The sequence below is a fragment of the Pseudorasbora parva genome, chromosome 16 (assembly GCF_024679245.1).
Source record: "Pseudorasbora parva isolate DD20220531a chromosome 16, ASM2467924v1, whole genome shotgun sequence".
Taxonomy (NCBI): Eukaryota; Metazoa; Chordata; class Actinopteri; order Cypriniformes; family Gobionidae; genus Pseudorasbora; species Pseudorasbora parva.
The window spans coordinates 137,501-161,746 of record NC_090187.1 but is presented as its reverse complement, the minus strand read 5'-3'; the positions used below and the strand labels follow the sequence as shown (position 1 = coordinate 161,746).

Genomic DNA, 24,246 nt, shown 5'->3' with positions numbered 1-24,246 from the left:
GTGGTGTTTCCAGGTGTGTTATGTGTGAGTGTTTGCTCAGATCGGTCGTGGTGTTTCCAGGTGTGTTATGTGTGAGTGTTTGCTCAGATCGGTCGTGGTGTTTCCAGGTGTGTTATGTGTGAGTGTTTGCTCAGATCGGTCGTAGTGTTTCCAGGTGTGTTATGTGTGAGTGTTTGCCCAGATCAGTCGTGGTGTTTCCAGGTGTGTTATGTGTGAGTGTTTGCTCAGATCGGTCGTGGTGTTTCCAGGTGTGTTATGTGTGAGTGTTTGCTCAGATCGGTCGTGGTGTTTCCAGGTGTGTTATGTGTGAGTGTTTGCCCAGATCAGTCGTGGTGTTTCCAGGTGTGTTATGTGTGAGTGTTTGCTCAGATCGGTCGTGGTGTTTCCAGGTGTGTTATGTGTGAGTGTTTGCTCAGATCGGTCGTGGTGTTTCCAGGTGTGTTATGTGTGAGTGTTTGCTCAGATCGGTCGTGGTGTTTCCAGGTGTGTTATGTGTGAGTGTTTGCTCAGATCGGTCGTGGTGTTTCCAGGTGTGTTATGTGTGAGTGTTTGCTCAGATCGGTCGTGGTGTTTCCAGGTGTGTTATGTGTGAGTGTTTGCTCAGATCGGTCGTGGTGTTTCTTACAGCCGTCCACCAGGTGCCGGGGTTCTCCAGGCCGCAGTTATCGCTGTACTCCAGACAGCAGGAGTCTGGCACACGCGTGGCGTTGTACACGTGAAACCAGTCCGTGTGATTGGTCACTCCACAGCAGCGAAACTACAACACAGAGCCACTCTCATCACCATCACTACATCTTGTGGAAATATGGAAAATAATAACAATTACTGCACATTAACTCACATCAGTTTGGACGATGCTCCAGGCGTTGGTCAGGCCGATGTTTCCTTCAGTCCCGAAGAGATGCAGACCCTTCTTTAGGTCACTCTGCGCATACAGGTCAATCTACAACACACCGTCAAGAAAAGCTTAATGATGTGCCATTAATTGTCATAAGAATGACATTTGTCCCTCACAATTATAAACTTCATGATATTATATATTTAGGATGTCACGTCACCTGTACTTATATAAATCTTTATACAATAGAGACTGTTTCAAAGCAGCTTTAAAGGTATAAACAGGAAAATAATCATTCAATGATGCTAGAAAGAACATTAGTAAACCATTATTATTCAGTTCAGTATTGATTTTGGTTCAATAACTGTTTAAAGATCATCAATTTTTAAATGAGTTTCATCTATAGAGTCGCTCTGCAGAAAACAGTGAATTCATCATCGGCTCAGTTCAGCTCTCACACCGGCAGATCAATAATATTGAATATATTCTATATAAGAATATTAAGTGTCCTTGATTAATCGAGCCAGAGACAGAGGCAAGAACCCAAACTCCATCAGTGATGGAATAGAGGAAACCCTTGGGAGAAATGGGATCTTCTCTGGCCAATGAACAGTGTGTGATTATGGTTCAGGCGTCACAGGTCAGGTTGTAGATTAATATCAACTATAATATTTCATCCAGTTCCTTCTGCTTAAAGATCGGGATATGGTTTAGTTGAAGCGGGCCATAGAGTCTGTGCAGACATAGTGTTACTCGATCTTAGTGCTGCATTCAATACTATTGACCACAACATTCTTCTGAATAGACTTGAAAATGTTGGCATTAGTGGAATTGCATTGGCATTGTTTAAATCACACTTATCTGACCGTTATCAGTTTGTAGCAGTAAATGAAGAGATGTCACACCGAAGTATGGAGTACCGCAAGGCTCAGTGCTAGGACCATTGCTCTTCACCATGTATATGCTACCACTTTATGTCCTGCATATTAGCTCATCGTGACTGCAGCTCAGTGAACATTAGAATGTATTTCTGTCTGATTTACACAGAGGCTGATTCTGCTGTGTGAGGCTCGTAGAGCTGAACGTAAGCTGGGAAGTGAGTGAGGCCAATGAATGAACAAAGCTTTGCTTGTCTGAAGTCTCTCCTGCTGGCAAGAGGAAAGTATGCTAGAGCAAAGATCCTCAGCATTCCTTCTGAAACTTAAACCACCGGCCCATATCCGCCATGTGCTGGTGATCCGGTCCTCCATCCCTGTGCGTTTCTGACCCAATCCCAGCTGCAAACCCAGAGCACTTCATCATTACTTCATCCCAATACCAACATTTATATGATTTATCTGACAAAAGTTAAGGTTAAAAGAGTCTGGAAAATAGTGATCCGTTAAATTATTTTACATTGAATATGAATGTTTTTTGTGTATATTTTCTTTTTAAATGTAAAAAAAAAATAGTGTTATTATTTTAACATTGAATACTTTCTGTGATTCATGGGGTTATTCAATAATTACATTTCAGACATCTTTGCTTCTCATTACAACCTAATCGAGGGAAATCATTTGATTTATTCACAGAGTTTCTGTTGTGAGATATTTTCAATTAAAATATGGGCAGTTAAATATGTTTAGTGTCATCGGTTTGAAGAGCATTTGGATGTTTTATGCATCATTTATGCCTGGTTATGGTTGGGAGCAGGTTTCGCTAGTATAATGTCTATTTTTGAATGAAATTATGAAATAGTTTTGGCTCAGGATGAACCGAGATGGAAAAGAAAGCTTTTATGACTTTTTTATCAAGGGATTTGATTTGATTTTCAAAAAAACAAATATCATAACTTTATTCTTATTACGCTACCCTCTGAAAATATGGGGTTGACTCTTTCATAGTCTTTAAAATAAAGCAACAGACCAGCAGATGACAAGTATTTCAGCAAGAGCTGTTCATCCGAAACATAATATAATAAAAGTCAGTTCTATATAAAGTCACGTCTTAGTGATGATGAACACTTCCATCAAATAATCCTGTGTATTAGTGTAACTGTTGAGGGTTTGTGAGGCTGATTTTATGTTAGAGTCAGAACTATCATGTTTTATAATATCCAATAAAAATGACTTTATGCAGGGCTGTCGACAAATAAAAAACACACATGAAATCTAATTGATCGCATATAAACATCTGAACTATTCTTCACTGAAAACATGAAGTTAGGTGAAGTGTTCATAGAATATTAAAGATAACTAGCATAAGTTATAAATGAAGGTTTTGGTCGGCCAAACTGACTGCCATTAATGAATTATTCAACACGGCAAACAGTGAGGAAAAGAGGAAAACAAGGAAAAGGCAGTAATAAAGACAGCAATCTATACTGTTAAAGCCGGCCAATGAAAGCTGTCCTCAACTAAAATCCTCTAGACAGAATCTGGGTGTAGGCATGAGGATCTGTCGTTTAGAGACGTAAATGTGCATTAAATGAGCATTGCGGCATTCACACACACTCCTTCACACACACACACACGTTAGTCCCTGTGATCGGCCGCTAGCTCCACGCCCTTCACACAGCCTTCCTGAGAGATGTAATACAGTAATAAATCATAAATAATAAATAACGAGAGAGAAGAAGAAGCAGAGAGAGGTCAAGGAGGTCATTTCTAATCATCTGTGGACCGGAAGGAAAAGTCTTCACAGAAGAATTCCAGCCTTACATTGGCAGTTTATCAGTTTAATCGTTCCCTTTAGACCTGCAAGCAGACGGGGTTTAAATCTCTACAGCGACTCCACACACCGTACTCACTCATTATTATCACTAACCCTAACTCCAGATTACATCCACACACACACTCCGTCAATAAAGCTCATTATTATCACTAACCCTAACTCCAGATTACATCCACACACACACTCCGTCAATAAAGCTCATTATATCACTAACCCTGACTCCAGATTACATCCACACACACACTCCGTCAATAAAGCTCATTATCATCACTAACCCTAACACCAGATTACATCCACACACACACTCCGTCAATAAAGCTCATTATTATCACTAACCCTAACACCAGATTACATCCACACACACACTCCGTCAATAAAGCTCATTATCATCACTAACCCTAACACCAGATTACATCCACACACACACTCCGTCAATAAAGCTCATTATTATCACTAACCCTAACACCAGATTACATCCACACACACACTCCGTCAATAAAGCTCATTATCATCACTAACCCTAACACCAGATTACATCCACACACACACTCCGTCAATAAAGCTCATTATTATCACTAACCCTAACACCAGATTACATCCACACACACACTCCGTCAATAAAGCTCATTATTACCACTAACCCTAACTCCAGATGACATCCACACACACACTCCGTCAATAAAGCTCATTATTATCACTAACCCTAACACCAGATTACATCCACACACACACTCCGTCAATAAAGCTCATTATTATCACTAACCCTAACTCCAGATTACATCCACACACACACTCCGTCAATAAAGCTCATTATTATCACTAACCCTAACACCAGATTACATCCACACACACACTCCGTCAATAAAGCTCATTATTATCACTAACCCTAACACCAGATTACATCCACACACACACTCCGTCAATAAAGCTCATTATCATCACTAACCCTAACACCAGATTACATCCACACACACACTCCGTCAATAAAGCTCATTATTACCACTAACCCTAACTCCAGATTACATCCACACACACACTCCGTCAATAAAGCTCATTATTATCACTAACTCTAACTCCAGATGACATCCACACACACACTCCGTCAATAAAGCTCATTATTACCACTAACCCTGACTCCAGATTACATCCACACACACACTCCGTCAATAAAGCTCATTATCATCACTAACCCTAACACCAGATTACATCCACACACACACTCCGTCAATAAAGCTCATTATTACCACTAACCCTAACTCCAGATTACATCCACACACACACTCCGTCAATAAAGCTCATTATTATCACTAACCCTAACTCCAGATTACATCCACACACACACTCCGTCAATAAAGCTCATTATTATCACTAACTCTAACTCCAGATTACATCCACACACACACTCCGTCAATAAAGCTCATTATTATCACTAACCCTAACTCCAGATTACATCCACACACACACACACACTCCGTCAATAAAGCTCATTATTATCACTAACCCTAACACCAGATTACATCCACACACACACTCCGTCAATAAAGCTCATTATTATCACTAACTCTAACTCCAGATTACATCCACACACACACTCCGTCAATAAAGCTCATTATTATCACTAACCCTGACTCCAGATGACATCCACACACACACTCCGTCAATAAAGCTCATTATTATCACTAACCCTAACACCAGATTACATCCACACACACACTCCGTCAATAAAGCTCATTATTATCACTAACTCTAACTCCAGATTACATCCACACACACACTCCGTCAATAAAGCTCATTATTATCACTAACCCTGACTCCAGATGACATCCACACACACACTCCGTCAATAAAGCTCATTATTATCACTAACCCTAACTCCAGATTACATCCACACACACACACTCCGTCAATAAAGCTCATTATTATCACTAACCCTAACTCCAGATGACATCCACACACACACTCCGTCAATAAAGCTCATTATTATCACTAACTCTAACTCCAGATGACATCCACACACACACTCCGTCAATAAAGCTCATTATTATCACTAACCCTAACACCAGATTACATCCACACACACACTCCGTCAATAAAGCTCATTATTATCACTAACCCTAACTCCAGATGACATCCACACACACACTCCGTCAATAAAGCTCATTATTATCACTAACCCTAACTCCAGATTACATCCACACACACACACACTCCGTCAATAAAGCTCATTATTATCACTAACCCTAACTCCAGATTACATCCACACACACACTCCGTCAATAAAGCTCATTATTATCACTAACCCTAACTCCAGATTACATCCACACACACACTCCGTCAATAAAGCTCATTATCATCACTAACCCTAACTCCAGATTACATCCACACACACACTCCGTCAATAAAGCTCATTATTATCACTAACCCTAACTCCAGATTACATCCACACACACACTCCGTCAATAAAGCTCATTATCATCACTAACCCTAACTCCAGATTACATCCACACACACACACTCCGTCAATAAAGCTCATTATTATCACTAACCCTAACTCCAGATTACATCCACACACACACACTCCGTCAATAAAGCTCATTATCATCACTAACCCTAACTCCAGATTACATCCACACACACACACTCCGTCAATAAAGCTCATTATTATCACTAACCCTAACTCCAGATTACATCCACACACACACTCCGTCAATAAAGCTCATTATTATCACTAACCCTAACACCAGATTACATCCACACACACACTCCGTCAATAAAGCTCATTATTATCACTAACCCTAACTCCAGATTACATCCACACACACACTCCGTCAATAAAGCTCATTATTATCACTAACTCTAACTCCAGATTACATCCACACACACACTCCGTCAATAAAGCTCATTATTATCACTAACCCTGACTCCAGATTACATCCACACACACACTCCGTCAATAAAGCTCATTATTATCACTAACTCTAACTCCAGATTACATCCACACACACACTCCGTCAATAAAGCTCATTATTATCACTAACTCTAACTCCAGATGACATCCACACACACACTCCGTCAATAAAGCTCATTATTATCACTAACTCTAACTCCAGATTACATCCACACACACACACTCCGTCAATAAAGCTCATTATTATCACTAACCCTAACTCCAGATTACATCCACACACACACTCCGTCAATAAAGCTCATTATTATCACTAACTCTAACTCCAGATTACATCCACACACACACTCCGTCAATAAAGCTCATTATTATCACTAACCCTAACTCCAGATTACATCCACACACACACACACTCCGTCAATAAAGCTCATTATTATCACTAACCCTAACTCCAGATTACATCCACACACACACACACTCCGTCAATAAAGCTCATTATTATCACTAACCCTAACTCCAGATTACATCCACACACACACACACTCCGTCAATAAAGCTCATTATTATCACTAACCCTAACTCCAGATTACATCCACACACACACACACTCCGTCAATAAAGCTCATTATTATCACTAACCCTAACTCCAGATTACATCCACACACACACACACTCCGTCAATAAAGCTCATTATTATCACTAACCCTAACTCCAGATTACATCCACACACACACACACTCCGTCAATAAAGCTCATTATTATCACTAACCCTAACTCCAGATTACATCCACACACACACACACTCCGTCAATAAAGCTCATTATTATCACTAACCCTAACTCCAGATTACATCCACACACACACTGCACACACTCCTTATTATCACTAAACGCAAACATAACCGTCTTACATTTCAATAACAGTAATAAAGTCAGACAAAAGTGTTGTCATATGTTTGTTTTGTTCAAATCAATAAAAGCTGCATCTTTCAGGTGTCACGGTTTGCAGGTCTGTGGATTTTCCTGTTTTGTTGGTTGTTTGTTGCACGTGTCTTGGCTGTCTCGTGGGTTGCTGGGCCGGTGCTTTCCCAACATTCTTCTACAGACGGTAAGATGCACCCTTACGCTTTTTTCCCCATCATTTGTCTCCCACCGAACGTAACTATGATAATGGTAACAGAGAGCTGTTGGCAGTTAAGTTGGCCTTGGAAGAATGGCGTCATTGGTTGGAAGTTTCGGGGGTTCCTTTTATTGTATTGGCCGATCACAAGAATCTAGAGTACATAAGATCTACTAAACGCTTGAACTCTAGGCAGAATTTTATTTATTTTTTCCATCTCATACCGTCCGGGCTCTAAAAACATAAAGCCTGATGCCTTGTCTTGTGTTTTTGATCATTCCAAGTGTTCAGATTCTCCTGATTCCATCGTGCTGGAGAATCTAGTCATTTCTGTGGTTGTCTGGGAGATCGTGTCGAAGGTTCCCAGTGCCTTAGGGATAACGCCTCCATCCGGTTAGTAAGACTTCTAATCATCCTCCATCGGGATTCCTGCAACCGTTGCCTGTCCCTTCGAGACCCTGGTCCCACATTGCACTAGAATTCGTCACTTCCCTCCCTCCCTCCCTCCCTCCCAGGGCAACACGGTGCTTTTAACCTTCTAAGGTGGCTCATTTTATTCTTCTGCCCAAATTACCTTCTGCCAGGGAGACAGCGGTTATTGTCATTGACAATGTCTTTCGCATTCATGGCCTCCCAAAAGTTTTTGGAGTTTTGTCGTCTGCTGGGGGCGAATGTCAGTCTTTCCTCTGGTGACCATCCCCAGAGCAACGGTCAAACTGAGAGGGCCAACCAAGATTTGGAATGAGTGTTGCGATGTTTGATTTCTCAGAATCCTTCCTATTGGAACCAGCAGGTCTCTTTGGTTGAGTAGGCACATAACTGGTTACCAGTATCATCCACGAGCCTCACTCCGTTTAAAGGTATTTTAGGTTACCAGCCACCTGTTTTCCGACTTTGGAATCTGAAGTTGCGGTTCCCTCCGCCCATGCCTTTGTCCAGAGGTGCACTTGGAGGAAGACTAGAACAGTTCTCCTCCAGGTGCAAGAGCGCACTAAGGCCCAGGCTGATCGCCACTGGTCAAAGCCTCCCGAATACGCTGTTGGCCAAAGTGTGTCTTTCATTGGCCCGTTTGCTGTCACTAAGATCCTTGGTCCAGTGGCAGTTGACCTCAAACGTCCTCCGGTGTACAGGAGAATTCATCCGGTGTTTCATGTTTCCAAAATCAAACCTGTCTTTCGGTCCCCCATTAACCTGCCTGCTCCGGGTCCCCCACCGCCGCGTCTCGTAGATGGGGAGTCTGTCTATTAGGTCAATCTTATTCTGGACTCGAGACGGAGGGGACGCAGATTCCAATACTTGGTGGACAGAGAATTTTATGATTCAGATGAGAGAAGTTGGGTGCCTGCTAGAGACATATTGGATCACTCCCTTATCGATGATTTTAAAAGACAGGAGGCGTCTCTAGTGTACTGTCATGGTTCGCAGGTCTGGGGATTTTCCAGTTTGTTTTCTTGATCGTTTGTTGCATGTGTCTTGGCTGTCTCTTGGGTTGCTGAGCAACTAATGATCACTGATTAGTTCTGATCCAGTCTGGAGTTTTCATTCAGAGTTCCTGTTGTTCTGATCCAGTCTGAAGTTTTCAGTCAGAGTTCCTGTTGTTCTGATCCAGTCTGGAGTTTTCTGTCAGAGTTCCTGTTGTTCTGATCCAGTCTGGAGTTTCTTCGGTCAGAGTTCCTGTTGTTCTGATCCAGTCTGGAGTTTTTGGTCAGAGTTTCTGTTGTTCTGATCCAGTCTGGAGTTTTTGGTCAGAGTTCCTGTTGTTTTGATCCAGTCTGAAGTTTTCAGTCAGAGTTCCTGTTGTTCTGATCCAGTCTGGAGTTTTCAGTCAGAGTTCCTGTTGTTCTGATCCAGTCTGGAGTTTTCTGTCAGAGTTCCTGTTGTTCTGATCCAGTCTGGAGTTTTCAGTCAGAGTTCCTGTTGTTCTGATCCAGTCTGGAGTTTTTGGTCAGCGTTCCTGTTGTTCTGATCCAGTCTGGAGTTTTTGGTCAGCGTTCCTGTTGTTCTGATCCAGTGTGGAGTTTTTGGTCAGCGTTCCTGTTGTTCTGATCCAGTGTGGAGTTTTTGGTCAGCGTTCCTGTTGTTCTGATCCAGTGTGGAGTTTTTGGTCAGCGTTCCTGTTGTTCTGATCCAGTCTGGAGTTTTCTGTCAGAGTTCCTGTTGTTCTGATCCAGTCTGGAGTTTTCTGTCAGAGTTCCTGTTGTTCAGATCCAGTCTGGAGTTTTCAGTAAGAGTTCCTGTTGTTCTGATCCAGTCTGGAGTTTTTGGTCAGCGTTCCTGTTGTTCTGATCCAGTCTGGAGTTTTCTGTCAGAGTTCCTGTTGTTCTGATCCAGTCTGGAGTTTCTTCGGTCAGAGTTCCTGTTGTTCTGATCCAGTCTGGAGTTTTTGGTCAGAGTTTCTGTTGTTCTGATCCAGTCTGGAGTTTTCTGTCAGAGTTCCTGTTGTTCTGCTCCAGTGTGGAGTTTTTGATCAGAGTTCCTGTTGATCTGATCCAGTGTGGAGTTTCTTCGGTCAGAGTTTCTGTTGTTCTGATCCAGTCTGGAGTTTTTGGTCAGAGTTCCTGTTGTTCTGATCCAGTGTGGAGTTTTTGGTCAGAGTTCCTGTTGTTCTGCTCCAGTGTGGAGTTTCTTCGGTCAGAGTTCCTGTTGTTCTGCTCCAGTCTGGAGTTTTCAGTCAGAGTTCCTGTTGTTCTGATCCAGTCTGGAGTTTTTGGTCAGCGTTCCTGTTGTTCTGATCCAGTCTGGAGTTTTTGGTCAGCGTTCCTGTTGTTCTGATCCAGTGTGGAGTTTTTGGTCAGCGTTCCTGTTGTTCTGATCCAGTGTGGAGTTTTTGGTCAGCGTTCCTGTTGTTCTGATCCAGTGTGGAGTTTTTGGTCAGCGTTCCTGTTGTTCTGATCCAGTCTGGAGTTTTCTGTCAGAGTTCCTGTTGTTCTGATCCAGTCTGGAGTTTTCTGTCAGAGTTCCTGTTGTTCAGATCCAGTCTGGAGTTTTCAGTAAGAGTTCCTGTTGTTCTGATCCAGTCTGGAGTTTTTGGTCAGCGTTCCTGTTGTTCTGATCCAGTCTGGAGTTTTCTGTCAGAGTTCCTGTTGTTCTGATCCAGTCTGGAGTTTCTTCGGTCAGAGTTCCTGTTGTTCTGATCCAGTCTGGAGTTTTTGGTCAGAGTTTCTGTTGTTCTGATCCAGTCTGGAGTTTTCTGTCAGAGTTCCTGTTGTTCTGCTCCAGTGTGGAGTTTTTGGTCAGAGTTTCTGTTGTTCTGATCCAGTCTGGAGTTTTCTGTCAGAGTTCCTGTTGTTCTGATCCAGTCTGGAGTTTCTTCGGTCAGAGTTCCTGTTGTTCTGATCCAGTCTGGAGTTTTTGGTCAGCGTTCCTGTTGTTCTGATCCAGTCTGGAGTTTTCTGTCAGAGTTCCTGTTGATCTGATCCAGTGTGGAGTTTCTTCGGTCAGAGTTTCTGTTGTTCTGATCCAGTCTGGAGTTTTTGGTCAGAGTTCCTGTTGTTCTGATCCAGTGTGGAGTTTTTGGTCAGAGTTCCTGTTGTTCTGCTCCAGTGTGGAGTTTCTTCGGTCAGAGTTCCTGTTGTTCTGCTCCAGTGTGGGGTTTCTTCGGTCAGAGTTCCTGTTGTTCTGCTCTAGTGTGGAGTTTCTTCAGTCAGAGTTCCTGTTGTTCTGCTCCAGTGTGGAGTTTTCTGTCAGAGTTCCTGTTGTTCTGATCCAGTCTGGAGTTTTTGGTCAGAGTTCCTGTTGTTCTGCTCCAGTGTGCAGTTTCTTCGGTCAGAGTTCCTGTTGTTCTGCTCCAGTCTGGAGTTTCTTCGGTCAGAGTTTCTGTTGTTCTGCTCCAGTGTGGAGTTTCTTCGGTCAGAGTTCCTGTTGTTCTGATCCAGTCTGGAGTTTTCAGTCAGAGTTTCTGTTGTTCTGCTCCAGTGTGGAGTTTTTGGTCAGAGTTCCTGTTGTTCTGATCCAGTCTGGAGTTTTCTGTCAGAGTTCCTGTTGTTCTGATCCAGTCTGGAGTTTCTTCGGTCAGAGTTTCTGTTGTTCTGATCCAGTGTGGAGTTTTTGGTCAGAGTTCCTGTTGTTCTGATCCAGTCTGGAGTTTTTGGTCAGAGTTCCTGTTGTTCTGATCCAGTCTGGAGTTTCTTCGGTCAGAGTTCCTGTTGTTCTGATCCAGTCTGGAGTTTTTGGTCAGAGTTCCTGTTGATCTGATCCAGTCTGAAGTTTTTGGTCAGCGTTCCTGTTGTTCTGATCCAGTGTGGAGTTTTCTGTCAGAGTTCCTGTTGTTCTGATCCAGTCTGGAGTTTCTTCGGTCAGAGTTTCTGTTGTTCTGATCCAGTCTGGAGTTTTTGGTCAGAGTTCCTGTTGTTTTGATCCAGTCTGAAGTTTTCAGTCAGAGTTCCTGTTGTTCTGATCCAGTCTGGAGTTTTCAGTCAGAGTTCCTGTTGTTCTGATCCAGTCTGGAGTTTTCTGTCAGAGTTCCTGTTGTTCTGATCCAGTCTGGAGTTTTCAGTCAGAGTTCCTGTTGTTCTGATCCAGTCTGGAGTTTTTGGTCAGCGTTCCTGTTGTTCTGATCCAGTCTGGAGTTTTTGGTCAGCGTTCCTGTTGTTCTGATCCAGTGTGGAGTTTTTGGTCAGCGTTCCTGTTGTTCTGATCCAGTGTGGAGTTTTTGGTCAGCGTTCCTGTTGTTCTGATCCAGTGTGGAGTTTTTGGTCAGCGTTCCTGTTGTTCTGATCCAGTCTGGAGTTTTCTGTCAGAGTTCCTGTTGTTCTGATCCAGTCTGGAGTTTTCTGTCAGAGTTCCTGTTGTTCTGATCCAGTCTGGAGTTTTCAGTCAGAGTTCCTGTTGTTCTGATCCAGTCTGGAGTTTTTGGTCAGCGTTCCTGTTGTTCTGATCCAGTCTGGAGTTTTCTGTCAGAGTTCCTGTTGTTCTGATCCAGTCTGGAGTTTCTTCGGTCAGAGTTCCTGTTGTTCTGATCCAGTCTGGAGTTTTTGGTCAGAGTTTCTGTTGTTCTGATCCAGTCTGGAGTTTTCTGTCAGAGTTCCTGTTGTTCTGCTCCAGTGTGGAGTTTTTGATCAGAGTTCCTGTTGATCTGATCCAGTGTGGAGTTTCTTCGGTCAGAGTTTCTGTTGTTCTGATCCAGTCTGGAGTTTTTGGTCAGAGTTCCTGTTGTTCTGATCCAGTGTGGAGTTTTTGGTCAGAGTTCCTGTTGTTCTGCTCCAGTGTGGAGTTTCTTCGGTCAGAGTTCCTGTTGTTCTGCTCCAGTGTGGGGTTTCTTCGGTCAGAGTTCCTGTTGTTCTGCTCTAGTGTGGAGTTTCTTCAGTCAGAGTTCCTGTTGTTCTGCTCCAGTGTGGAGTTTTCTGTCAGAGTTCCTGTTGTTCTGATCCAGTCTGGAGTTTTTGGTCAGAGTTCCTGTTGTTCTGCTCCAGTGTGCAGTTTCTTCGGTCAGAGTTCCTGTTGTTCTGCTCCAGTCTGGAGTTTCTTCGGTCAGAGTTTCTGTTGTTCTGCTCCAGTGTGGAGTTTCTTCGGTCAGAGTTCCTGTTGTTCTGATCCAGTCTGGAGTTTTCAGTCAGAGTTTCTGTTGTTCTGCTCCAGTGTGGAGTTTTTGGTCAGAGTTCCTGTTGTTCTGCTCCAGTCTGGAGTTTTCTGTCAGAGTTCCTGTTGTTCTGATCCAGTCTGGAGTTTCTTCGGTCAGAGTTTCTGTTGTTCTGATCCAGTGTGGAGTTTTTGGTCAGAGTTCCTGTTGTTCTGATCCAGTCTGGAGTTTTTGGTCAGAGTTCCTGTTGTTCTGATCCAGTCTGGAGTTTCTTCGGTCAGAGTTCCTGTTGTTCTGATCCAGTCTGGAGTTTTTGGTCAGAGTTCCTGTTGATCTGATCCAGTCTGGAGTTTTCGGTCAGAGTTCCTGTTGTTCTGATCCAGTCTGGAGTTTTTGGTCAGAGTTCCTGTTGTTCTGATCCAGTCTGGAGTTTCTTCGGTCAGAGTTTCTGTTGTTCTGATCCAGTGTGGAGTTTTTGGTCAGAGTTCCTGTTGTTCTGATCCAGTCTGGAGTTTCTTCGGTCAGAGTTCCTGTTGTTCTGATCCAGTGTGGAGTTTTCGGTCAGAGTTCCTGTTGTTCTGATCCAGTGTGGAGTTTTCGGTCAGAGTTCCTGTTGTTCTGCTCCAGTGTGGAGTCTCTTCGGTCAGAGTTCCTGTTGTTCTGATCCAGTCTGGAGTTTTTGGTCAGCGCTCCTGTTGTTCTGATCCAGTCTGGAGTTTTTGGTCAGAGTTCCTGTTGTTCTGATCCAGTCTGTAGTTTTCGGTCAGAGTTCCTGTTGTTTTGATCCAGTCTGGAGTTTTCGGTCAGAGTTCCTGTTGTTCTGATCCAGTGTGGAGTTTTCTGTCAGAGTTCCTGTTGTTCTGATCCAGTCTGGAGTTTCTTCGGTCAGAGTTTCTGTTGTTCTGATCCAGTCTGGAGTTTTTGGTCAGAGTTCCTGTTGTTTTGATCCAGTCTGAAGTTTTCAGTCAGAGTTCCTGTTGTTCTGATCCAGTCTGGAGTTTTCAGTCAGAGTTCCTGTTGTTCTGATCCAGTCTGGAGTTTTCTGTCAGAGTTCCTGTTGTTCTGATCCAGTCTGGAGTTTTCAGTCAGAGTTCCTGTTGTTCTGATCCAGTCTGGAGTTTTTGGTCAGCGTTCCTGTTGTTCTGATCCAGTCTGGAGTTTTTGGTCAGCGTTCCTGTTGTTCTGATCCAGTGTGGAGTTTTTGGTCAGCGTTCCTGTTGTTCTGATCCAGTGTGGAGTTTTTGGTCAGCGTTCCTGTTGTTCTGATCCAGTGTGGAGTTTTTGGTCAGCGTTCCTGTTGTTCTGATCCAGTCTGGAGTTTTCTGTCAGAGTTCCTGTTGTTCTGATCCAGTCTGGAGTTTTCTGTCAGAGTTCCTGTTGTTCTGATCCAGTCTGGAGTTTTCAGTCAGAGTTCCTGTTGTTCTGATCCAGTCTGGAGTTTTTGGTCAGCGTTCCTGTTGTTCTGATCCAGTCTGGAGTTTTCTGTCAGAGTTCCTGTTGTTCTGATCCAGTCTGGAGTTTCTTCGGTCAGAGTTCCTGTTGTTCTGATCCAGTCTGGAGTTTTTGGTCAGAGTTTCTGTTGTTCTGATCCAGTCTGGAGTTTTCTGTCAGAGTTCCTGTTGTTCTGCTCCAGTGTGGAGTTTTTGATCAGAGTTCCTGTTGATCTGATCCAGTGTGGAGTTTCTTCGGTCAGAGTTTCTGTTGTTCTGATCCAGTCTGGAGTTTTTGGTCAGAGTTCCTGTTGTTCTGATCCAGTGTGGAGTTTTTGGTCAGAGTTCCTGTTGTTCTGCTCCAGTGTGGAGTTTCTTCGGTCAGAGTTCCTGTTGTTCTGCTCCAGTGTGGGGTTTCTTCGGTCAGAGTTCCTGTTGTTCTGCTCTAGTGTGGAGTTTCTTCAGTCAGAGTTCCTGTTGTTCTGCTCCAGTGTGGAGTTTTCTGTCAGAGTTCCTGTTGTTCTGATCCAGTCTGGAGTTTTTGGTCAGAGTTCCTGTTGTTCTGCTCCAGTGTGCAGTTTCTTCGGTCAGAGTTCCTGTTGTTCTGCTCCAGTCTGGAGTTTCTTCGGTCAGAGTTTCTGTTGTTCTGCTCCAGTGTGGAGTTTCTTCGGTCAGAGTTCCTGTTGTTCTGATCCAGTCTGGAGTTTTCAGTCAGAGTTTCTGTTGTTCTGCTCCAGTGTGGAGTTTTTGGTCAGAGTTCCTGTTGTTCTGCTCCAGTCTGGAGTTTTCTGTCAGAGTTCCTGTTGTTCTGATCCAGTCTGGAGTTTCTTCGGTCAGAGTTTCTGTTGTTCTGATCCAGTGTGGAGTTTTTGGTCAGAGTTCCTGTTGTTCTGATCCAGTCTGGAGTTTTTGGTCAGAGTTCCTGTTGTTCTGATCCAGTCTGGAGTTTCTTCGGTCAGAGTTCCTGTTGTTCTGATCCAGTCTGGAGTTTTTGGTCAGAGTTCCTGTTGATCTGATCCAGTCTGGAGTTTTCGGTCAGAGTTCCTGTTGTTCTGATCCAGTCTGGAGTTTTTGGTCAGAGTTCCTGTTGTTCTGATCCAGTCTGGAGTTTCTTCGGTCAGAGTTTCTGTTGTTCTGATCCAGTGTGGAGTTTTTGGTCAGAGTTCCTGTTGTTCTGATCCAGTCTGGAGTTTCTTCGGTCAGAGTTCCTGTTGTTCTGATCCAGTGTGGAGTTTTCGGTCAGAGTTCCTGTTGTTCTGATCCAGTGTGGAGTTTTCGGTCAGAGTTCCTGTTGTTCTGCTCCAGTGTGGAGTCTCTTCGGTCAGAGTTCCTGTTGTTCTGATCCAGTCTGGAGTTTTTGGTCAGCGTTCCTGTTGTTCTGATCCAGTCTGGAGTTTTTGGTCAGAGTTCCTGTTGTTCTGATCCAGTCTGTAGTTTTCGGTCAGAGTTCCTGTTGTTTTGATCCAGTCTGGAGTTTTCGGTCAGAGTTTCTGTTGTTCTGATCCAGTGTGGAGTTTTTGGTCAGAGTTCCTGTTGTTCTGATCCAGTGTGGAGTTTTCGGTCAGAGTTCCTGTTGTTTTGATCCAGTCTGGAGTTTTCGGTCAGAGTTCCTGTTGTTTTGATCCATGTGTATCTGTCTTAGGTTTCTCGAGTGGAAGGTTTTCGGAGATCTGCTCATTGTAGTCCCTGTGCTGCTGAGGACTTGCTGCATCACGTCTTTCTGAATGGCTCTATCGTCAATTCGAGTTTTTCCTTCAATAAAGGATTTGTTCACTTGCAACTGAATCTTGAGTTATCATTCCTGACATCAGGCGGGACGAGATGTGATTGAATGTAATATTAGATACTCCCTGAAGGCCATTGTGTGATGAAGACTCATGTTTTTATCAGGACTGAGACTGTGGATGCAAGATAAAATAAAAAAAACACTGATGAAAAGTGTATTGTTTAGATCCTCGTCACACATCTATTTTTATCATCACTGTGTAATTAGCTTTAGTTATCTTCTTGTTCAACTGTAATCTTTGTTATGGTCACCGTTGACATGAGAAGATGATCTCTGATGACAGGTGAATTAGCCGTGTGTTTTCTCTCTGGAGAGAGTTGGAGGAAGAGCAGATGGATGGAGGAACTATCATTGCCATCATGTGTTTCTGCCATTTGTGCTTAGAAGAGAACGGCCAAGAAAATCAATCTCCCAGAGAGAGGAAGTGAAGGCAGGTTGATTACACTGAGACGAAGCCATCGTGTGTCCTTAGACATCTCTAACTGTTCTTCATTGATGAGAAATATATCTCATGCCGTGTGTCCTGAGCCTTGAGATAGTCATTTATATCCAGTGGCCTGTTTACACAAAGCTGGTTTCAGTTGTTACCTAGGTAAGTTCGAGATTAGTTTCAGCAAACTCTGTTTTTTCGGGCTCAAGAAGGTGGATTGGTTTTAATCAGTGTTTATCACCATGGTAACTTACACTACACAGCTAACCTGCTCTGGAGCTGGTTTGATTCTGGTTTTGAGATTGCAAACCCAAACTGGACCAATCAGCTGCACGTAAAGATGCAATAAAGCCACACCCCCTGTATCTCTCATTCCAGATTAAAGAAATTTATAATGAAAAAAGTTAAATAAAATTGAAATAAAATTGTGCATCTTTTATATTAATTATAATAACTTTGAATTCAAAAAATATGTTCATATAAATATTATATTAATTGACAAGTAGCCAAATAGTAATATAAATATAACACATGCATTCATAATTCTTTTAAACTATGTATATTCATTTGAGCTCTTTGTGAACCTATAATTATTGGGCATATTTCTTTGATTCACATCATGCGTTGGTATTGTTTTTTGTTGCAATATTATCCTGTTTGTATCTGTGAAGCTGCTTTGACACAATCGTGACTGTAAAAGCGCTATATAAATAAAGTTGATTGATTGATTGATTGATATAGTCAGATATTCTTTCAGCTGCCTTCTCAAACTCTGGCCGCAGCAGCAGTGTTTATTCCTGCCTTTTAAACATTTAATTTCATGATAATTTTCAAAATGATCTCAATCTTAAGAAGAGAATTGAATCAAACGGACACTGTGATTGGCTGTTTGCCGCACGTGTCACACTTTCAGGTGCACGTGCTTCAGAATTGATTGTAAACTCGGGATTAAACTTGAGTTGACAGAGAAAGTTTATACCGAATTTTGAGAAATGGTTGAACTTGATCTAAACCAGGTTGGATTTATCTGGATTTGTCAACTCTAAATCTACTCTGAAACTCATGCAACAGGCCTCATATCTACAGATGGATAACTCAGTGCTGTCCCTTAGGGAACTGGCCAAGAAAGGTAAAGGTTAGTGAACACGACAGAAGAGCATATTCCTATGATGTTTACTGCAAGATTATTGCTGTTCTGTCTGTACCAAGAGCCGGGATATAGAAGCGACTACAGGATCCCACAGACTTTTAACTCTCACTTATGATATGTTTATTTTATAATAAGGACTGACATTATAAATGTTAAACATGGTAAAAAGACATTATGGCTCTAACATAAATAAATGCATAGTCATGAAAAATTGATCTGAGTGTAAATTATTTTATGATGTGAAAAAAACATGGAGTGACATGAAACTCATGAAACTAGGCAATCACAGAGACAACGGCAAATTATAGAGTTTATTATAATTTATAATTAAATGTGAGATGCCACTATTGACCAATCACAATCAGTGGAATAATATAAAATAATAAACAGCGTTAAAAGACAGATTGATTTTGCACGTACCTGATCTTGATATGCGAAGAAAAGAATCATGAACAGAATCTCCAACAATAATATCAGGAGTAACAGAAGGAAGAACTGCAAAAACACAAGCAGAAGAGAGAGAGAAAGAACAGACATCATTCACACCGCAGAACGCTATGAGTTTCAACGGTTTAAGAATACAGAAATATAACAAATTAAAGTTTTAGATGATAGAAATATGGAATGATAAAAAAGCTATTATAATTGAAAAATTAAAAACTAAAACCAACCATAAGTGGCAGCAAACAACGCTTTTTTATGTTAAGGATAATCTGCAATGTACTGTTGCTCTGTCTAAACCAGTTCCTAAACAATATAAACTGCTGCAGTTTTCAATACGTTCTCTCTGTGTGCTGCTGTTTGCTATAGAGCACCTTCAGTCGCAGTTTTCCACAATCTCCACCTACGTATTAACAGCAGTCAGACCAAATGCATCCTCTTCAGCTGAGTTACCAAGCCTCCTCCTACAGTCACCTGAACGGTATGGCTCTGGCGTATGCCAAAACATGTAAATATCTAGGCATCTGGGTGGATTCATCCCTGTCATTCATTTCACACATGAATAACCTTCAAGCAAAAGTCAAAGCTAGACTACGCTTTCTTTTTCACAATTGAAGCTTCTTTAGTCATGCAACCAAATGCCCCATTGTTAAGGTGACAGTTCTGCCAATTTTGGACTATGGCGACATTATCTACAGAATGGCACCAAACCCAGCCCTAAAAACACTTGACACACTCTATCCTATCCTATCCTATCCTATCCCATCCCATCCCATCCCATCCCATCCCATCCCATCCCATCCCATCCCAATCCCATCCCATCCCATCCCATCCCATCCCATCCCATCCATCCCAATTCCATCCCATCCCAATCCCATCCCATCCCATCCCATCCCAATCCCATCCCATCCCATCCCATCCCAATCCCATCCCATCCCATCCCATCCCATCCCATCCCATCCCATCCCATCCCATCCCATCCCATCCCAATCCCATCCCAATCCCATCCCATCCCATCCCATCCCATCCCATCCCATCCCATCCCATCCCATCCCATCCCATCCAAATCCCAATCCCAATCCCAATCCCGATACCAATCCCAATCCCATCCTATCCTATCCTCAGTCCTGAGTTCTGCCACTAATGCCCCTTTCATCCCGAGCCCTGTTTAAACTGGCCCTCCCTCATACGTCATTGGGCACTTTACAATCTGTCATCTCTCCTTCATGCCACTCATAGTACTATCACACAATTAATAATAATTCATTTATATAGCGCTTTTCTAGGCACTCAAAGCGCTTTACATGGAAGGGGGGATCTCCTCATCCACCACAAATGTGCAGCACCACCTGGATGATGCGACGGCAGCCATAATGCGCAGGAACGCCCACCACACACCAGCTGATTGGTGGAGAGGAGACAGAGTGATGAAGCCAATCAGGATATGGGGATTATTAGGAGACCATGATGGACAGAGGCCAGTGGGCAAATTTGGCCAGGATGCCGGGCTTACACCCCTACTCTTTATCGAAGGACATCCTGGGATTTTTAACGACCACAGAGAGTCAGGACCTCAGTTTAACGTTAAGATCAAGACACAAGATCAAGAACCTTTACCTCCATCTACAGGCCATACCTCCATCTACAGGCCATACCTCCATCTACAGGCCATATCTCCATCTACAGGCCATACCTCCATCTACAGGCCATATCTCCATCTACAGGTCATACCTCCATCTACAGGCCATATCTCCATCTACAAGCCATATCTCCATCTACAGGCCATACCTCAATCTAAAGGCCATATCTCCATCTACAGGCAATACCTCCATCTACAGGCCATATCTCCATCTACAGGCCATACCTCCATCTACAGGCCATACCTCCATCTCCATCTACAGGCCATATCTCCATCTACAGGCCATACCTCCATCTACAGGCCATATCTCCATCTACAGGCAATACCTCCATCTACAGGCCATATCTCCATCTACAGGCAATACCTCCATCTACAGGCCATATCTCCATCTACAGGCCATACCTCCATCTACAGGCCATACCTCCATCTCCATCTACAGGCCATATCTCCATCTACAGGCCATACCTCCATCTACAGGCCATATCTCCATCTACAGGCAATACCTCCATCTACAGGCCATATCTCCATCTACAGGCAATACCTCCATCTACGGGCCATATCTCCATCTACAGGCCATACCTCCATCTACAGATCATTGAAGGTATTATATCTTTTTTGCTCTTTTTGAGCCAAACTTGTCAACAAGGCTATTTTACACAAATGTGAGTGCGTTAACAGTTGCTGAATCACAAGGGTTTCATTTGAGATGCTGGATCAACCCTTTGCCTTCTTTGACAAGTTGTCAGTTGATTTAAAAAAAAAAATCTAGCATAAAATCTAGCAAGCTTAAATTATAATGATAGTTAATGCTATCTTACCAGTATCTTTCCTGATCAAGACTGTGTATCTGAATTCAGAAACACATACTAGCATTACTTACTGCTTTACCTTCTGCCTGTGGCAGGAACAGTAAGAGCAGTACAGTAGTGTGTGTGCGCTTTGGTTTGAGTATGACTGTGTGTCATCATAACCCGCTGTAATCACACGCTCGACCCACAGCAGATAAAGACTCGCAGGAGAGCCCAGGCCATCATTAAAATCAGCCTGTGACATAAATAGCAGCTTAAGCAGTAAACATCACCATCCCCCATGTGGACATGAAAATATTTTATCATAAATTACCTTCAGGCTGCGATAGTCTTGCGGTGATTGCAGCGTTATATATTCAAATCGGCCACTCTGCTCCAACACAGACAGCTGGAGCAAATCAACACCAGTTACAGATAAGCATTATAATTCACGGTTTCATTTATATGTGTTATCAAATACATTCACACACATTTTACCCAGGGAAACAGGGTGTGCTGCAGACCTGCATATTTAGATCTGAGAAGACAACTGGACACCATTAAACATATAAGTGAAATGCAAGATAAATGACTGAAGATCTAGTTCTGACAGAGAAATGTGATTTCTCACCAGTTTTACTCCTCTGAGTTGTGCTGATGTAACTTTGATTAGACAACCACCATTCTGCTTTGCCCGTCAGGATTTTTAATATGCATACATCTGAAAAACACAATCCAGCTCAGGCCCTGAGAGGTTCTGGCAGCCTGATATCTGCATCTGTCCCGGGACACTTGTGACAGAATGTAGGCCTCACCGGCCCCTGGAAACATGTCCTCTAAAACTATCCACGGGTCTCTGACTGACTTTTAAAAGATACACAAGTCGAGATACACTAGATTCAGAGAGTAATCTCACCATGCAAAACAGTTTTAAATGACTTCTTCCTATGGAACAAATGGTTTAAAACAATGGCTTTTAAAAGCATTGTGGGGTCAGCTCATGGTCTCAACTGATCTGATGAGTCCATTCAGTGTTAAACAACAGAGACGTCCAAAATCTGCAGAGTCGAGGAGACTCGCGGGACTCTATTCCACTGATCTGAGCTCATGGGCTGAAGCTCACGGTGCAGATGCGCTTAGGGCATCCAAATCCATTTCTGATAGTTTAACAATGGAAAAAACTGTTGTGCGCCCGGCTGATATAATTTGTTACCTATTATTAGAATCAAGCTGATGGCAATCACTTTTTGTGAAATGTACCTGTGACTGACAGACAGAAAGATATGAAGCAGTCGACTGATGTTCACCTGTTCGTCTGTGGAGTGGAAATGACACTAATAACCTTTCCTGCATTTCATTTCATTGCTGTTATTGTCATCAAAATCTGCTCAGTGTCAATTATTGCCTTTGATTCAAGAGCCATATATTATCATTTGAGCAGAAAACCCCATTTATGGCTCAAATGAATAATGTCAGACATATGATTATTTCATAATAGAGCCCTCGCACATGTCCTGTTGAACAGAAGGATTGTTTGACATGCTAGTGTATTTGGTTTACTCACACTCAGGAGTAATGGACGGTTCTCTTTGACCGCGCCCACACACCCCAGACAGCCAATCACCATGATGATGCTTCCTGCTGCGATGAGCAGATTGGCTGCGGAAAGAGACGGAAGGGAGGAGGAGAGGGTGGCAAAGTTTCCCTGGGTGATGGAAAGCCAAACGCCTACTCCGAGAATCCCACAGCCGCCAAGCTGAGAGAGAGAGAGAGAGAGAGAGAGAGAGAGAGAGAGAGAGAGAGAGAGAGAGAGAGAGAGAGAGAGAGAGAGAGAGAGAGAGAGAGAGAGAGTTTAAAACACTGAGCTGACTACACACAGACTAGTACACATAAACATTTGTTATACAACTGGCATACATTTGATTTAGTGCCTTTAATATTAAAAAATATTTCAAATGCATGTGTCACATTTCTAATGATTAAACAGGGCATGTTCTGTCTGCACATCAGTTAGGCGCAGTATAAAACAGCTCCTGCTCAATTTTGTATTTATTTATTTATTGAGCACTTTCAAACAACCATTGACCAAAGTGCTGTACAGTATGTCAACACATAAAAGAGACAATCACAACCATAAAAACACAACACTAAAACCACAAATAAAATGACAGCCAAAAACCCTCCATTTTGATATACAGACTTTTAATAATTTGCATTTACTCATTTAATATATGCTTTTATCCAAAACTAGAGCAATTTAGAGGAGAGGAGAGCAAAACAACAACAAGCCAACAACAGGGCAACAATATACAAGTGCTGGGACTAGTGATGAGATGAAGATGGAGAAGAGAAGCGTTCCCAGCACTGAGTTCTGAGGCACTCCAGTAGCTGTAGATGATAGCAGTGATGGAGAAACCATGTTTCTGAAGGACAGATCTAGTGATGAGATGTAGATGGAGAAGAGAAGCGGTCCCAGCACTGAGCCCTGAGGCACTCCAGTAGCTCTAGATGATAGCAGTGATGGAGAAACCATGTTTCTGAAGGACAGATCTAGTGATGAGATGTAGATGGAGAAGAGAAGCGACCCCAGCACTGAGCCCTGGGGCACTCCAGTAGCTCTAGATGATAGCAGTGATGGAGAAACCATGTTTCTGAAGGACAGATCTAGTGATGAGATGTAGATGGAGAAGAGAAGCGGCCCCAGCACTGAGCCCTGAGGCACTCCAGTAGCTCTAGATGATAGCAGTGATGGAGAAACCATGTTTCTGAAGGACAGATCTAGTGATGAGATGTAGATGGAGAAGAGAAGCGACCCCAGCACTGAGCCCTGGGGCACTCCAGTAGCTCTAGATGATAGCAGTGATGGAGAAACCATGTTTCTGAAGGACAGATCTAGTGATGAGATGTAGATGGAGAAGAGAAGCGGCCCCAGCACTGAACCCTGGGGCACTCCAGTAGCTAGATGTTGTGACTAAGAGACTTCACCTCTCCATGACAGGACCTACGGGGAGGTAAGACTTAAACTATTAGAGTGCGGTTCCTGAGATGTCTTTTATCTTGAGGGTCGACAGGAGGATCTGGTGGTTGACTGTGTCAAAAGCAGCAGACAGATACAGCAAGATGAGTACTGAGGATTTGGAAGCGGCTCTTGCCAGTCTCAGAGCTTCAGTAATCGAGAGTAGGGCCGTCTCATTAGAGTGACACTTCTGAAACCAGATGCATTGTTGTTCAGGAGGTTATTCTGTTCACGAAACTTAGAGACTTGGTTGGATGACTTGAATCATTCAAGTGTTTTAGCAATAAATGGAAGAAGCGATACCAGTCTGTAATTTTCCAAATGTACTTGAACCACCTGGGCTAAATGGATCTATCTGTCAGAGCGGGTCTAAACACAGAAAAGGTAACTTTGAAATTGCCTGAAAATTTTATTTGACTGCAGGGTCCAAATGTGAAGAGGCTTAACAACAGCATGTTTAAACTGATTAGGGAC

At 42.9% G+C, this 24,246-nt stretch overlaps 1 protein-coding gene across 2 annotated transcripts in view; it reads right to left on the bottom strand.

Annotated features, from left to right (window-relative positions):
• Window positions 1-24,246, bottom strand: part of tspan4a (tetraspanin 4a) — a 56,622-nt gene that overhangs the window by 9,747 nt on the left and 22,629 nt on the right. For both annotated transcript variants that reach the window (XM_067419358.1, XM_067419357.1), the window contains 4 exons: window positions 22,321-22,512; window positions 18,309-18,383; window positions 842-943; window positions 626-757 (listed from right to left, as the gene is read on the bottom strand). In XM_067419358.1, coding sequence (XP_067275459.1) covers window positions 626-757; window positions 842-943; window positions 18,309-18,383; window positions 22,321-22,512 — 501 coding nt within the window. The remainder of the gene's footprint in view (window positions 1-625; window positions 758-841; window positions 944-18,308; window positions 18,384-22,320; window positions 22,513-24,246) is intronic.